Source organism: Haliotis asinina, chromosome 6 (assembly GCF_037392515.1).
Source record: "Haliotis asinina isolate JCU_RB_2024 chromosome 6, JCU_Hal_asi_v2, whole genome shotgun sequence".
In the NCBI taxonomy this organism is placed as follows: domain Eukaryota; kingdom Metazoa; phylum Mollusca; class Gastropoda; order Lepetellida; family Haliotidae; genus Haliotis; species Haliotis asinina.
Window position 1 is genome coordinate 33865507 of NC_090285.1, and position 16434 is coordinate 33881940.

A 16434-nucleotide genomic window follows, 5' to 3' on the forward strand; every position below is an offset into this window, starting at 1 on the left:
CTGAAGTTGCTGACACCTACATCAAACATGACTGAAGTTGCTGACACCTTCATCAAGCATAACTGAAGTTGCTGACACCTTCATCAAGCATGACTGAAGTTGCTGACACCTAGATCATGCACTACAAAACCATTTGTTATTTGCATCATTGCAGCTCTAAAGAAACAAACATCACTTTCAGTACATTTGTTAATGTGAACTGTGTATACCTTTCCTACAGATACTGTTGGCAGTGCAGCCTGAGGTACTGTTGAGGATGTCATTGCAGACATTGATGAAGTAGCGCGACTGTTCATATTGGTTCTCACCATCCAGAGCCACCCAGTTTGAACCTGAATGTGAGGAAGACAAATGTTCATGGTTAAAGACAACCTCACAATGGCCATGCACTAACAGTCCAAGGTAATTTCATTAATGTTCATATATCATATTCATATTACTATCAACACCCAAACCTAAATGGACATTTGTCTTTCGCATCTTGCACATAGTATTCATTGATCAAAGTTAGTGAACGTTTTACTGGAATGAGAATTGATGGCCAAAGAGTGAGTAAACATTGCTTAGAAGCAGCATCAGCAATTTCCAGCTATTTGAACCAAGCTATTCCAAAACCCATCAAACACATGTTTAGAAGTAGAACACAGACAATCGCCATGATCAGAGGGAGATAAATCATGATAAATTGCACCCATATTCTTGTCTGGTTGACCTAAAGTTGACAGGTAAATTCCAAACTAAAGCCACTCACCTGAGTTCCTAACGAGGGCTGACAGGTCATACCGCTGCTGGTTATGGTCAACCCGACACGCTCCCACGGCCAAGTGGTTCTCACAAGCATACTTGGTCTCCCAGTCAAATAGGTAGGTGCAGTTGTTAGCCTCCCGAAACACTGGCCAGCCCCGACCGTTGTTACCTGCGTGAGGAAGATAGTAACACTGTCAAGGTTATTGATGCTATAATGACCAGATTATTGGGAACATAGACTTAGTCCAAATGGACAATTACATCTATCAGAGGGGTACATAATGTCCACAGTCTAGACAACCAGCTGTTCGACCTCCATTCTTGTGGAAGTTGCTGTGGCTGAGCGGTAAGGCGGGTGACTTTATGTGGTGGTGTGTAGGTGCCCGACTCTGACGGTGCGTGTTCGGATGAGACTTAACCCATGTAAAGTTTTAGAATCTGTACTTTGTAAGAAAGTGTAATCCTAAATGTAACATGTTACAGAATAATGTAGTCAGGATAGTAAGTACACAATAAATTACACACACAAACACACTAAAAAAAATCCCAAACCAAATATGTCATCAATATGTTCTAAATTCAGAAACTAGACTTAAGAACTGTTTCACACTTAACAGTTGCGTAGTGGTCAATCTGTAGGACCTGTTCCTTAATGTTTTTGTTATTTAGTCTGTGTTACAGAATGTGAGTTAAGATGTGAAATGTGGGGACAGGCCAAGGAGACAAAGCTACTGCTACCGTCACACGAGTGAGTGAGTGGGTGGGTGGGTGAGTGAGTGAGTGAGTGAGCAACTGTGGTTTTAACAATATTCCTGCAATATCACCAGAAACTGGTTTCACACATTGTACCCATGTGGGGAATCGAACCTGGGCTTTCTGCCTTATGATGTACTACTTTCACACAATGTCACATGATATGACAATTTGTATTGAGATGTCACAGACTTCCACAGACCTGCAGTCATGTTGCATTTGAATGTAATGATGGTGTTCCTCCTGAACTTGGTGTGGCATGCAGTTCCGTCTTTGTAGGTCAAGGTCAGCTCTCCATCTGTCATTCTGTAATCAAAAGCAGTAAGTACATGCTTAAGCAGTTATTCTAATGTGAAGTGTATGCATCTGTTTAAGCCAGAAAGAACCATTTGACTTGACTGTATCGAAATCAGATCTTGGCATATATAAGGGATACAACTCTACATGTAAGATGACAATAACCGAGATTATACATGTTTAACGTTAAATTTTGCTGAAACAAATGACAAGAGTAGAGATTAAAGTGACCATCCATTCCTCAGTCTCACACGATATTACCAAAACATTGGCACAAGAAGATACTGCTACAGGAATGTTACATGTAGCTCCATTTACTGATCACCAAGTGCATCCCAGATGGTGACAAGTTGTCAAACACTATCATTTTCATAAAAAAAACTATTTGTATCATTTCAGCAACATTTTAACACTGAATTCCGTTCAATGATATAGAAGCTAACAAAGACAAAAGGCCTGTGAACATGAATGGATAAATTAGTATGTCTTTACCGAAGTTTCATGGTGTCCTTCTTTCCAAGGTTCTTGGCAAAGGTGGAGTCATGTTCCTTAAACTGGCAGGCTGATGCGGAGTCCTTCTTATCAGGACACTCGAGCCCGAGAGAATCACACACATTGAGGACGTACACGTAATGGTCGGTTCCATCAGTCACATTCATTTTGTATGGGTGGGCAGCAGCTAGGACACATCAACAAAATATCATCAGCTTATGTGGGCAGGTTGTGTTGTCATGGAAACACAATCTCATCTTGACATCATCAGTTTATGTGGGCAGGTTGTGTTGTCATGGAAATGCTATCTCAACATGACACCACCAGTTTATGTGGGAAGGCTATGTTGTCGTAATCAATACAATCTCAACTGAATATCAGTTCATGAGGTTAACAAAACGGTTAACTTCACTGCAGGGAAACATAATGTCTCTGGTAAAATTCTGAAACATTCATTGTACAAAATAAGGAACTACAATGGTGGTTACTTATACTCAACACCAACTGCATGACACCCATGACAGTGTTTATTCAAATTAAAGTTCTTGGGAGAACAGGCACATGACATGTTAGAATTCATTAAACCCTTAAAACCTTGACCGACAAACCTTGACTCACTGGCAACCTTGACTTCTTTACAAACTTTGACAAACTTTGACTCATTGACAATCTTAATTCACTGACCAACCTTGACTCACTGGCAATCTTGACTCACTGACAAAGCTTGACTCACTGACCAACTGTGACTCACTCACAAACCTTGACAAAACTTTACTCACTGACAAACATTCACTCTCACAAACTCTGCGTTCACTTTTTGTAAAACTTTGCCTAACTGCTTCACTCACTGACAAATCTTAATGTGACTGATATTCACTGACTAGCAAACCTCCTTGGCTAAAACAGGAATAGATAAAATAGAAGACCTGAACAGAACACACAACACCAGACATCTCACACCAAACAGTGATATAGAAGACCTGAACAGAACACACAACACCACACATCTCACACCAAACAGTGATCTGTACATAGTTAAACCAGTCTCCATTACTCACCAGGTGGGTTTTTAAGAGGTGTAAGATCAATGTTCATGTCACTGATAAACCTTGACAGACAAACCATGACTCACTGACAAAACTTGACTGACTGACAAAACTTGGCCTACTGGCAAACCTTGACTGGCTGAAAAACAGTGACCACAAACCATGACTCACTGACAAAACTTGACTGACTGACAAACCTTTAACTACTGATAAACCTTGACTGACTGATAAACCTTAAACCCTGACTCAATGACAAAATTTGGCTCACTGACAAAGATAACTCTCTGTAAAACATGGTCTAACTGTAAAAGCTGCACACATTGACAAACCTTGGTTAGAATAGATAAAATAGAAGACCTGAACAGTTACACCAGCATATCACACACCAAACAGTCATCTGTACATAGTCAAACCAGTTCACGCTACTCACCAGGTGGGTTTTTAAGAGGTGTAAGATCAATGTCGATATTGTGGTTTTCCTGGGTCAGTACACAGGTATCGCTGGTCAGTGTGGATTCTGGACAAGCATACTCTGTCTTCCACTCGATCTGGTTGTGACACAGTCGGTCATCAATCAGCAGAGGGTCCTTACTCTGAAGGTCAAGGACATAGAGGTTCTTTTAAAAGGTCATGCAGCATTGTAATACACAATATAGCCAGGATTTCTGTCATTAATAAATAAGTTTACAAATGTGAACCAAAGTGTTGATAAACCAAATAAATATGAGGTGATCTTTAACATGTCATGAGTCAGTAGAGCCATACAAACTCCTGTCCTGGTCATATTAGTTTAAAAGTTATTTCAATTGGACAAACTGACTTTGTCAACATACTTTAAATAAGATCAAGTTTTCTATCCAAACATACATACATTTCATTGATACTTGGTGACAAAGTGTTATCTGTCAAAATCATTCACTGTTGGGTTGTCCAACAAGTAAAATATTTTTCATCTTAAGCCTGTATTTTTGCTGTGATGTTGTTGGAATATTGCTCACACAGGTGCTAAAACATACTCAAATTTCTTCTTTGTGAAGAAAATCTTTATCAAGTGAATACCTCACATTTGTTTTTCTAGACTGTAAGATGTGCACTTACCCCTCCCCTGGTTGGACACACAAATGTTATAGTTGTTGTTGGATTGTCCACACATCCATCTGGTTTTACCGTAGTTTGATATTGCAGCAACAGGTTGCCATCAACAGATCGCTGCAGGCTGCCAGATGGCTTTCCCATATCCTCCGCCTTACCGTCCACGATGCGACAAGCACTTGACCCAACAGGACATTTGCTGGACGGGTCTTGAAATGAAAAATGAACAGTTATGCTCTGCATCTGAAGGATTTCATTACCATTTTCTGGTCACAAATCACATATTTCAACACAGATATTTTACAAAACATAATGCTAAGCAGGGTCAAAGGATACAGAAAATATTTGGATCTCCCTTAGAGTATTTGAATTTAGTTACCCATACGCCTTCAGCTTCAAACATGTGAAGGTCATTTCAATATTCAGGTTATGATCAGACGACTTTTATGCTCAGTTCCAAACAGTGATGACAGAATCTACACCCATATTTCCTGGAACCACACAAACTACAAACACAGGTGTTTACTCGTCATTAGTGGTAAAGAGTTACACAGATAAATCAGAATCCATGTTTCCAAAACACGGGAAACGAAATGTTTCTAAAACATTTCACTGAAATTATCTTGTCCCTAACAACAGCCCTGGTTGAAATAATGCTAAATGGAAAATTTGCAGTGTCTGTTGCATGTGTCTTCAACTTACACCTGGCTGATCAGTTGATTGGTTAGTTAGTTTATTGTGTAATGCCTTACTCAGCAATATTCTATGATGGCGGTCTGTAAACAGTCAACTGATTGACATTGTGAGCACTGATTGGGATCCGATGACATGCATCACCCGATCATGTTAGCCGCCTCTTACGACAAGCGCATGTTGCTGAAGATCAGTTCTAACCCGAACATTTACTGGTCATCATCAGTTGATCAGGGAATACACATACTACATTCTATTGTATAACATATCTTTGCCGTTTGTTCATTTCACTCTAAATTCTGTTACAAAAAGATACCTGGTTAACTTTTTGTTTCAACTATAAAATCAACACCATCACAAGTAACAACATAAGGTTGACCAACATTCTGCAACTTCACTTATAAGTTGTCCTGTATTATTGGGTAACCTACCAGAGCCAGCTCCTGTAATGTCTCGGCAGACATTGATGTAAAACTGGCGATTTTCTGTAGAGTCCACTAAATAGGCCCCAGTTGTTTTAGCCAAGGGAGATAAGTCATATTTTTCATTCTTGAGATACAGATAGCAAGGCACTTCCTCCACAGGTTTTTGAACATCTTCACAGAACACATGAGATTCCCATTCAAAGTATGTGGAACATTCAAAAGCTCCCAAAAACACTGGTGAGCCCTGAAAGAGAAAATATATGAGGCTGAATACTGAGTAACACAGAGTGAGGTGTTTGATGGACACTGCTAGTGCTTGTGGATACATTCCTGTTAAGTGACAGTTGTTTGTAAATAATCTAGCCTGGAACAGACAATCTGTGTGGCACTATTTCCTAGTTAACATCACACATCAGTACAACCATGATGGTGAGTGGGCTTAGTTATACACTTATGTGACCCGTGAAGGTCCCGGGATAGAATAGGTCTTCAGCAACCCATGCTTGCCACAAAAGGTGACTGTGCTTGTTGTAAGAGGCGACTAAAGGGATCAGGTGGTCAGGCTCACTGACTTGGTTGACACATGTCATCGGTTCCCATTTGTGCAGATTGATGCTAATGTTGGTGATTACTGGTTTGTCTGGTCCAGACTCAATTATTTACAGACCGCCGCCATATAGCCGGATTATTGCTGAGTGCGGCGTAAAACTAAATTTACTCACTCACTCACTATACAGTTATGCTGCACTCAGCTTTATCCAACCATCTGGCGGCAGTCTATAAATAAACAGTCTGCACCAGACAATCCAGTGATCAACAGTATGAGCATCGATCTGGGGTACAATGACGTGTCAACCAAGTCAGCGAGCCTGAACACCCAGTTCCGTCAGTCGCCTCATACAATAAGCATGGACAAGGATAGGTTGTCAAGAGACAATTTTAAACACCCACATATTATGACTGGCTGTTAACAGAACTAACGGACATCCTTTCTAAGATCAAGTGCAAAAAACAAAACATGTTTCAAAAAGCCTTGTCAATAATACAAATCATACTGAAATCAACTGAAATAACAACTGATTTTATAATATTCCAGTTCCATTTTTTGTCAATACATAGTTTCCGAAATATATAAGGACCTAGGCATACTTTCAGACACAGGTTTATCATGTTTGTTGCATAACCACATTTGTTTACTTCTTGTTTCATGCCCCACTCAGCAATATTCCAGCTATATGACAGTCTGCAAATACTTGAGTCTGACCTCCCAGTGATTGACATCACAAGCATCAATCTATGCAACTGGGGTATCAACTCCCCTCAATCATGTTGACAGCAAGCATGGATTGGTAACTCCTGATCAATAGCACAAATTAATTCAGCCAAACATTACACTGAATAATAACGATATTGATACCACTCACCAATGTTTTTCCACACTTAAAGTAAATAACAGTTGTTCTGTATTCCGTTGGCATGCTTGGACAAGATTCACCACGAAAAAATGCAAGAACTTCTCCATCATTGCTATTTTTTGTTGCATTGAATGTGGTTGTGTAGTTGCCGATTGAGATGGCTTGTTTTCCCTTCGTCAGCTGACAGACTGATGTCTTTTGGGGACACTCATTTGCAGCATTGGAAACAGTCACAGGTTCACACAGGCTAATTTTGTATGTTATGTTTCCATCGAATGATGATGACATCCATGGATTATATCTAAAAAATAAAACATAACGATTATGTAACATATGGTGCAACATCAAATCACCATCAATCCACCAACCATGTGACTCAACAAGGTCATCAGATGAAACATCATCCTGGTCTGGGCCCCATTTCACAGTCATCGATATGAGAGTCATTGCTCTATGCAGAGGTACAGATATGCTGCTAAATTACCCAAATACTTATGAGAAAACCCAATTCCTATTGAGTCTGTTGCTTTCAAGTACGCTTGAACTTTTGTAAATACTAGTTCTCAATAAATTTGATCTTACATGCAAACCCACAAAAATGTCAAATCTTATTTTATAGGTCACTGAGGATAGATAAAATAACAGGTATATTGAGAGGTTCTATTTCAGCACATCAACGTCTTTCTCATCATTTCTCATATTACTGATCAACTACAAATAACAAACAGTTAAACCATAATTTAAACTTTATCATATTTTCACAATTGACATGTGGTGTTAAAAGAAAGAAACTAATGACTTACTTGTAGTGAGGTTAACTTTAACTTGTACGAAAGCAAATCTAATAAAACCATGACATGGTGGTCATTGTTAATTCAATTAGTGTCACTGGCACAAGTAAAGAACATTATTCATTGGCTCAAAACATTCTCCAGACCAGTCACAATTAGTGTTAGATAAAAGGGTAGGTTGATCTGTGATCATGAACTATGCAGACATCATCTAGTTACCACAATTGTAAATTATTTTCGAAATATTTCCTGTAGTCAACAAAAACGGTCAAATATATTCCCTTGGAAAATGTACTGGCGCAGAAATTTATTGGAAATAATCATGGAAAGTGTCAATTTCTAAATTAGCGACTTAAGTATGTCTAAGTATGTCACATACACACAAGCACACACAGAGACAGATGAATGAATGAATGAATGAATGACCTGCAGGGAATAATGACAAATAATTGCTAAGTCTTATACATAATAACCTTAGACATATGTTCATAAAAATAGTTCATTTACAGGTTTGTAAACACCTGATTGACAAGATCTGAGGGGGTATAAATATCATCCATACCCTTAGTAAACAACCCAAAGTGAATCACAACATGCATGTACACACATAGCGGCAAGAAGATTTATCTCGAGCCGTGATCAGCAATCACTGGGTAACTGCTCCCAGATAACCTGTGTGATCATCAATATATCTGGCTCTGTCTGATTACCATGAATGCTGACAAATATGATGATCCTAACAGCACTTCTTCAACTTTAAAGGGATACCTGTACTGTTTAAAGCATCCATATTTCACCATTTTTGACTTTGCAATGACTAATTAGTACTCCCTGTCTAAGTGAGACATTTCATCTGTGTAATAGGGGCAGGCATTAACTGAAAAGTCTAATCATCAGACTAGCATTTGCTGAAAGTCTGTAATTTCTGAATGACCATTTCTGTGACTGCTTGTGTAACAAGCATGATAGTGATTTGATATTGGGTGCACCTAAAATATTTTGCAGCTGTCAGATCTGTTCATTTAAGTGCACAAATACAGTGTCCTTGCCATGACATAAAGAAGCACATACCTGTTTACAGTTAAAAGTGTGTTAGATATTTTGAAACATTTTCACTATTTTTTACATTCTTGTCATGACATTTTTCATGACTAATTGTAAATTTCTGCTGTACTTTTAGTACAAATACATAAAATTTACAGAAAATCACTTGCATCCATCAACCAATAATATGTTTAGATGGGTGATATGACTTCTCTGTCAGCCATGATGACAGGGATAGTAATGACTGAATGATGGGAGTCCCTTCTTATGAAGTTCAGAAACTTCTTTGATAAGCTGATGTTTACCAGTATGCAATGTTAACTATTTCTTAAAAAAATGCTCTGCTTTCAGGTACTGACAGGACTTTGTCATGTTTGTCCTGCTCATTGCCTTTTCATACATGTGAACCTCATGTGGCATATGAAATAACAAGGAAAACATTAACAACAGGAATGTAATCATGGTCGTAATGACATCATAAATCAATGGAGATCATAAAATGTTGTGTCTGTCATAAATGATATAAAGTCTCAGTCCTGTTATGGGATTTGAACCACAGACCTTCTCATCTGAGGTTGGTTTTCTTTTCCACATGACCAAACAGGTAAACCAAAGAGGTCAATCCTAGCAATATGACACAGTACAGACATTGTGGGATGACTTGACATCAAGTTACATTACAAGTTGTTCACTGGTAATGAAAGGGGCATGGGTTGATGTTCCCTGAGCCTACTGTCCACCTCAATCTTAATTTTGAACTGTTTGATCTGGCTATCAGATCGCACACTTCAGTCAACCAGAGTGAATCAAACGATTCAAATCTTGCATCTTGCTGTTTTTCCCATAAGTACTGTCTTACTCTTGGTAAAGTTGTAGCAGAGAAAATTCACCAACTTAATATTGTTACAGGGGCTACATTTGAAAGTTGTGTCAAAATATACTTATTGGAAAGCAAGGCAAATCTTTTTGCAGGTATCAATAGATTTTGGAGACAACACAAGGAAAATAGATTTTGAGTTTCCTCCCTTCCATCAATTTGCATTTGCAAAACATCAGTAATTTGCGAGCATCATGCATGATTCAATGTTATTACAGTTATAGAAATATTACCAATATGTACCTAATGAATGAGCCATTTTCCAGTTTTGCCGTTTAGAGTTATCTGCCCTCTGTGACACGTGACCGCGGGCATGACGACACGTAAACAACAGCTGTCAGGTTGACGTTCCGTTTGTTTTGTCAACAGACGATATTGTTTACCTTTGGCCTGCTATCATTATTTGAAGAAAATATCAAGTATGTTCTCGTCAAAGACTGTACCACAGTTGAAAATGTATTTGAAAGATCGTGGTGTGGCATTTACAGGCTACATTCGTCGAGAAATGATCACTTTGTGAGAGTGTGTTGCCAACTTGAATTTGCCCGTCTTGCATGATGTTTCCGATGTAAACTGCGCATCCCAAACACTATCACACCTGAACATTAATTCTGATCCCTTCCTCATACCCGGCTACTCTAACAATTTGTCACAATCCCCGGAAATTGGAATATATGACGTATTTAATTACTTGGTGTCGTTCAGGCCCGATTACGACAGAAGGAAGCTCCGTGCCTACAAATCTTTTCAAGACTATCGCTTGTATGCTGATGGGCATGTCAACAGTGTAGAGTATATTGATGCTACCGACACCGTCGGAATTTTTAAAGCATCGGTGAAGCCAACACAACGGGACAAGACCTACTTAAAGTCCGAGTTCTACAACCTATGGATTGCTGTGGACAAAATGAATGTTGACATTAAGACCACTTACTGTCAGTGCCCAGGAGGGTAAGTGATCTAACACTGGGAAGGTCTAAATCTCATAATGATCCTTAAAATTAAATGGATTGGCTGTTTTTGACTACATAGCATAAAACTTAAACTAGCTTAAATACCATTAAAGCCAAATTTCCCAACTGTCTTCAATTTGCAAAGAAACAACCAGTCCCAAACTCTTGGGAACAATGAGCATTTATATCCTTGTTTCAGTGGATCATAGCCAATATTTGTAAGTTCCTAATATTTCTGTATACGTAGTCAGAATACTGTGAAAGTAGTTATTGATGTTGCTCATGAAGATTACATATTCAATATTTGTTGAAGTAACCCTTATCCTGAAAAATAAAACCCTATATGAATATTCTTTTCACATATTTCAGTTCTGATGGAGCCTGCAGACATATAGCAGCAAAATTTTTCTATATTGAAGCTTTTGAGAAAAAGAGCATCACTGATGGCCCTTCCCTTTGGACCAAAAGACCAAGACTTCATGATGAGCCTGTGCCACTGGCTCACCTAAAAGTCAAGAAAATCAGGTACAAAAAGAAAAACGAGGATATATGGGGATTTTCAATACATTAGTCTGTAAGTGGTCAATAATCTATAACATAATCTGGTTTTAAATAAATGACAAACAACAGGAAATAAATGGAAATATATTTAATGTTGCTATATGTATAACCAATCTGTACTGTGTTGCAGTTATGGACAAACATTTCTCCGGTTGACTCTTCGGTTTCGGAAAAGCAATAACAAAATGCGTGTGCCATGTCATGGCGATCCTTGTACCTGTTATCAGACTTGCACAAGCCATAGCAACAGTGGTGGAAAGGCATCTTTAACTTCTCTCAGTGTACACGTCAGATAGTGGTCGGCGCACCGTCAAACACGTTACAAAATTTGACAGCCGTTTGTTTTGACCGTTTGCCCGCGGTCATGTGGTTTTGCAAAGGGACATCACTCTAAACGAACTTTTGTCGCGAAACTGGAAAATGGCTTATTGCTATTGGCAGCGGGTACATTGCAAATAATGGAAGAGGGCTTAGCCAATGAGAAAACAACATTTATGTGTGAGGTAAGATAAACTCCTTTAACATGAACAGGCCAGTCATATAGAAGGGCACTGAAACTTTCATCTTGTCCACATTCAATATGAATTTTCTCAGCTCCATGTTCAACTAACAATATGTTCGCCACTTAGAAAGAAAACGTTTGACTTGTACAGCCCACTAATTGTAAGATTTTTACACTGATATCTCAATTTAATAGTGCATTAGAAATCATTTTACATTACTTCTTAATTAACTAAAGAATATGTCTTCATACCATAAACTGAAGCCTGGGTCAGATTTACATGTCACTCAGCTAATATTATATCATATAACTGCAGCTTAGACATGACCTTATATCTCAAAATCTGTGGCTGCAACCAAAGAGGGCCTAGTCAGTGGCCAGCAGTTGAGAACACATAACTGCAAGTTTGCTCATGAATGTCATCTGCTAAATTTGCGTTTGTGATAATGTTGTCAAGCTGCAGGGATAATTAACAATAATCTAATCTCTCTATATAGGCTCCCTGCAAGCTGTTATGAATTCAAAACGATTTCGGATACTTTAAGTAAATAACATAAACCTGAGTTATTATAGGTTGTTATTATGACCAAGGACAACTCTTGTTACTAACTTTGGATACGCAAACTGTATCCTCGTCAACGTGTGATCTTTATTTCTTTTACGTGCAACTGACAGTGCCATTAACAACTTTAAAATGATTCTTCCTGTTTATAACATTTATCTTGGCAACAGATAAAGTGTAAGAAGCAGACTAGGTGTGACTGGGATGTAGGCTGTCCATATGACCAATGTTGTTAAATGTTAAAGTACCCGGAAATTGGTGTAATGTTTGCGTTTTATCATGTGATTTTGACATCCTTGATTTTCAGCAGTGTACTTACTTTGAAAGCATTTTGACATCGTATCCCTGAATAGTACAGTCATCTCCAAAACTCTGGGATACTGATGCAACAATTATTATGAAAACGAAGAGCAGTGTACTTGGCGGCGTCGTTTGTCCGGGGCACGGACAAGTTTTCATGCTGGCAGTCGCCATTTTCACAACACTGTGCGCAGTTGGGTACCGCGCATTTATTAATAATTGATCACATGATAGTCACGGGACTTTGACCGATTGTTTGTCACGTGACTGGATTGTCTTCATTGTCGAGACTCGAACGCGAGATAATTCTAAGGTTCAATCTTTTAAGTAAATGTTTATCTTATTGTGTATACTTCAGCATGCACAAACGTACATATAAAAAGTATGTCTTAATTCAGTATATCTTTGACATTTAGACCCTATTCTTCATAGGGTAAGAGTTTAATGATTGGGCCCATCCCAGTTACCCTTCCATTTGTCATGTGCCCCTGTATCAAACACGGAAATGTTTTTAATTACTCATTTTATTTTCAGAGTCATGCGTTAGTGTTATCTGATACTCAGAATGCCACGAAAGGCACAATTATCTTTGTCTGCTTGCGTCGCTAGATTAAAACACCCACCGCGTATAGACGGAGTATATTGATGAATATGGCTTAAAACTAAACTCACTCAATACGCGACACACCCGCACGCCCACATGCACACAAAGAAACAACTACTGTCCACGTTGAAATAGGACTTACACCATCACCCCTTAAAATAACATTAAAAGTATATGTTCACCTCCACGGACGCTTCATCAAATGCACATACATGCACTTGAATTAAAGGGGCACTGATGCGGAGCGAATAATGTTTCTCGCCAAGGGTATAATTACGAAACCAAACCGCAAATTGGTCAGCGCAAGCTCCTTCGACCGTGACGGACAAAGGAACTGGGCTCCTGTCCATATTAGCAGAATTTCTTCACCTAAACAGTCAGGAGGCCGGATGCCCATCATATGCCATTTGTTTAAAAATATCCATGGTATTCCTTGTCTGATCGTAACCAAATATCCCAGCAGTGTAGTTCTTTTCGGATGCTTTGATGGTATAGTTACTGATCCAATTTGATCCTATTTCTGTGTTTTTAACCTCGATATTTAATCATGTTACATGAAAATATGATGTCTACAGGCACATAGCAAGCCATTTGTTTCAGCACGGAAGATTGCAAAGCTTTATATATAGGTAGTTTTGAGTGTTGGTTCAGCTGTGATAGCAAATATCATACGTAAGTTTTGGTAGCTATGGTGGCTACAATGGTTTATTATTTATGATAATAAAAACACACAGTTGATTTATTTGAATTCGTAAACGAAAAACGATGACTTTGAATTTGGTAGAGAAATCTGAAAATTTTCTTACGTTAAAAAACCCTTATTTCACCTATTTACCCAAGTACACAGCAAAGGCCTGTGTGTATTCCTTATGTAACGAAATTCCGTTGGTATCCTCAAAACAGTTTCGTCCCATAAGTATTTTCAGGCTGCGTGCGACACAGATATTACATCTTCCTTGCTGTAACTCGCGTTTGATGGTGTAAACCTACACGCGTTATTTGTCATCATTCTCTGGACGGTCAATTAGTGAATTTATAACAGGTATAATTAGTAGTAACACCACTTCGGTTACACAACAAAGGTTCAAATTTGGCATTTCTCCTGTCTGGAGTAAATACTCAGCATTATAAATTAAGGTCTGTAATGGCAAATGTATTTGCATGTTATGTAATATGTGCATGTAAGTGATGCAAGAGGGTTTATCAGCTGAGTTACAAAAACAAACATCGATCAAAGGATTAACCGATAACACACTGATTGATTAATTACTTGTATCTTCTAGCGGATTTGTCAAAAGGCAGTGTGTGTAGATGACTACACCCTGTCGTAAAGAGTGAGTGCAAAAACAACATCCTCCCTTCAAAGAATTAACCACCCTTGCGTTGATTGATTGATTGCTCATTATTGGTTAACTAAATTACTTAGAATAGTGGACATCATACAATTAGTTGCCAGGTGTGCTATCTTGGGAGACCAATGAGAGGTTTATCTGTTTTTCACCATCGAAAGACGTGAAACGATGTGTTACTTTTTCGCAAACTAGACAGTTGTAAGACACGCGACACAGAGCATGATTATTTACCAGCTGCAGATGAATGGAATACGATTTCTTTTATGTGGATATTGATGGATACATTCCTGAACAAGGTAGTAGCCTGACATTGTTGCTATAAAATTAGTCTGTTTTACATTCATTATTTGCATTTTGTTTTAATTTATTTGTTGTAGCATTCAGCAGAATCTGTATGACAGAAAACACACACTAGATCGCGTATGTGTGTGAAATAGGATCCACATTGGCAATCTATACAATGTATAAATGTTGCTTTTGTGTTAGAAATTTACTATGAGTATAAGCAGATCGTGTGTTCTTTTATTAATTTTCAGAATCATACAACTATGATATAATAATATCATATATACAATAAACTAATTAGGTTTATCAGACAAAATATAGAGAGGTACATTGGCTTCGTTATTTTTCTGTCCTGATAGTTTTTTACCATTTCTACCACTGGCAGATGATTAACCTTCAAAGTATTTCATTTGTTTTCATAATACATTTGTAATGAAGTAAAAATGACCTCACCTAAGTTGATCTGTCTATAACTAAACTATCAATTGCGCTTATGGAATGCGCAGCAGAGGTCACGAACCAGTCATGAATTCTGGGATATCATCCGGGTACTCACGGGAGAAAAACAATAACAAAAGTTTACACCAGTCCACGGAAATTGCTCCGCATCAGTGCCCCTTTAAGCATAGACTACATAGAGAGTGTTGTAGATTATCCCTGAATTAAGTAATTTGGTCGAATGTAAACTATCTGTTGTGGCCGAACATGAGCGATATTAACAAAAATATTACAATTCAGTAATCCCAAAATTCAAACACATTCGGAATAGACAGGTTTTTGAGCTGGGGAGGGGATGGTGTGTGTGTGTCTGTGTGTGTGCGCGCTGTTGTTGAAAAAGTGTGTGTGTGTGTGGACACTTCAGTTACTCAAGATATTGGACGGTCATTTAATAAACTTCAGGACAGCACCCCTGCATCCCCACTCTGGGTCGTCTATGAAACACTTCATGTACCAGATCTACGTGTTTCAAGTATTTGACTACCGATGCAGGAACTCGTTCCTCGTTCCCTAAAAATGTCGTTATGCGAACGAGGAAGGGAATTATATTTACTCCTATCCATGTTGAAATCAACAGACAATCCAGGAATGCAATATATATCACTAAGGCGACAGCTGAATTTTTATGGCATACCATTTGTTCTGAACAGTTCTATATGACCGTAAGAAATGACCCTTTATTTGGGGAAATGATTCACACTGAACGGTTTTCTGGCGGTATTACTTATTGTTTCATATACATGTACATGTAACTAATGTGAAAAGTAAGATGACAATAAAGTGTAGCTTTAGCCAACTCACTCACATTCTTTATCAAATCATCTTTAAATTGTGCACAGTATCGTCGCTTCATGATATAGCCTAACAAAAGAAGTCGATCACAAAGATGGATAATTATAAAAATGAAAACAGTAGAAACTTAAAACAAAACTCACCGAGACGGGTGCTCTTCCTAGTGACGCTATATGTTTTGATGTGTGAGTTTCGATCAGGACGCGACCGACAAATCGCGGAACGGAGCCGAGAAATCTGATTGCTGCTAAAAGGGTTGGACAATCCCCAGAACACACTCTAAATATAATGTTTAGCAACCTATCGGACTTACATGATAAAATGGCCTGCAACGCGTTTGGAAGTTGCCATCC

General features: G+C 38.4%; 1 protein-coding gene across 2 annotated transcripts in view; it reads right to left on the bottom strand.

Annotated features, from left to right (window-relative positions):
• Positions 1–12734, bottom strand: part of LOC137286325 (cation-independent mannose-6-phosphate receptor-like) — a 62282-nt gene extending 49548 nt beyond the window's left edge. For both annotated transcript variants that reach the window (XM_067818114.1, XM_067818115.1), the window contains exons 1-9: positions 12570–12734; positions 6970–7261; positions 5552–5789; positions 4434–4636; positions 3766–3928; positions 2290–2476; positions 1703–1806; positions 752–916; positions 210–332 (exon numbers count right to left, since the gene is read on the bottom strand). In XM_067818114.1, coding sequence (XP_067674215.1) covers positions 210–332; positions 752–916; positions 1703–1806; positions 2290–2476; positions 3766–3928; positions 4434–4636; positions 5552–5789; positions 6970–7261; positions 12570–12724 — 1630 coding nt within the window. In that variant the 5' untranslated portion in view covers positions 12725–12734. The remainder of the gene's footprint in view (positions 1–209; positions 333–751; positions 917–1702; positions 1807–2289; positions 2477–3765; positions 3929–4433; positions 4637–5551; positions 5790–6969; positions 7262–12569) is intronic.
• Between the last annotated feature and the right edge of the window lie 3700 nt (positions 12735–16434).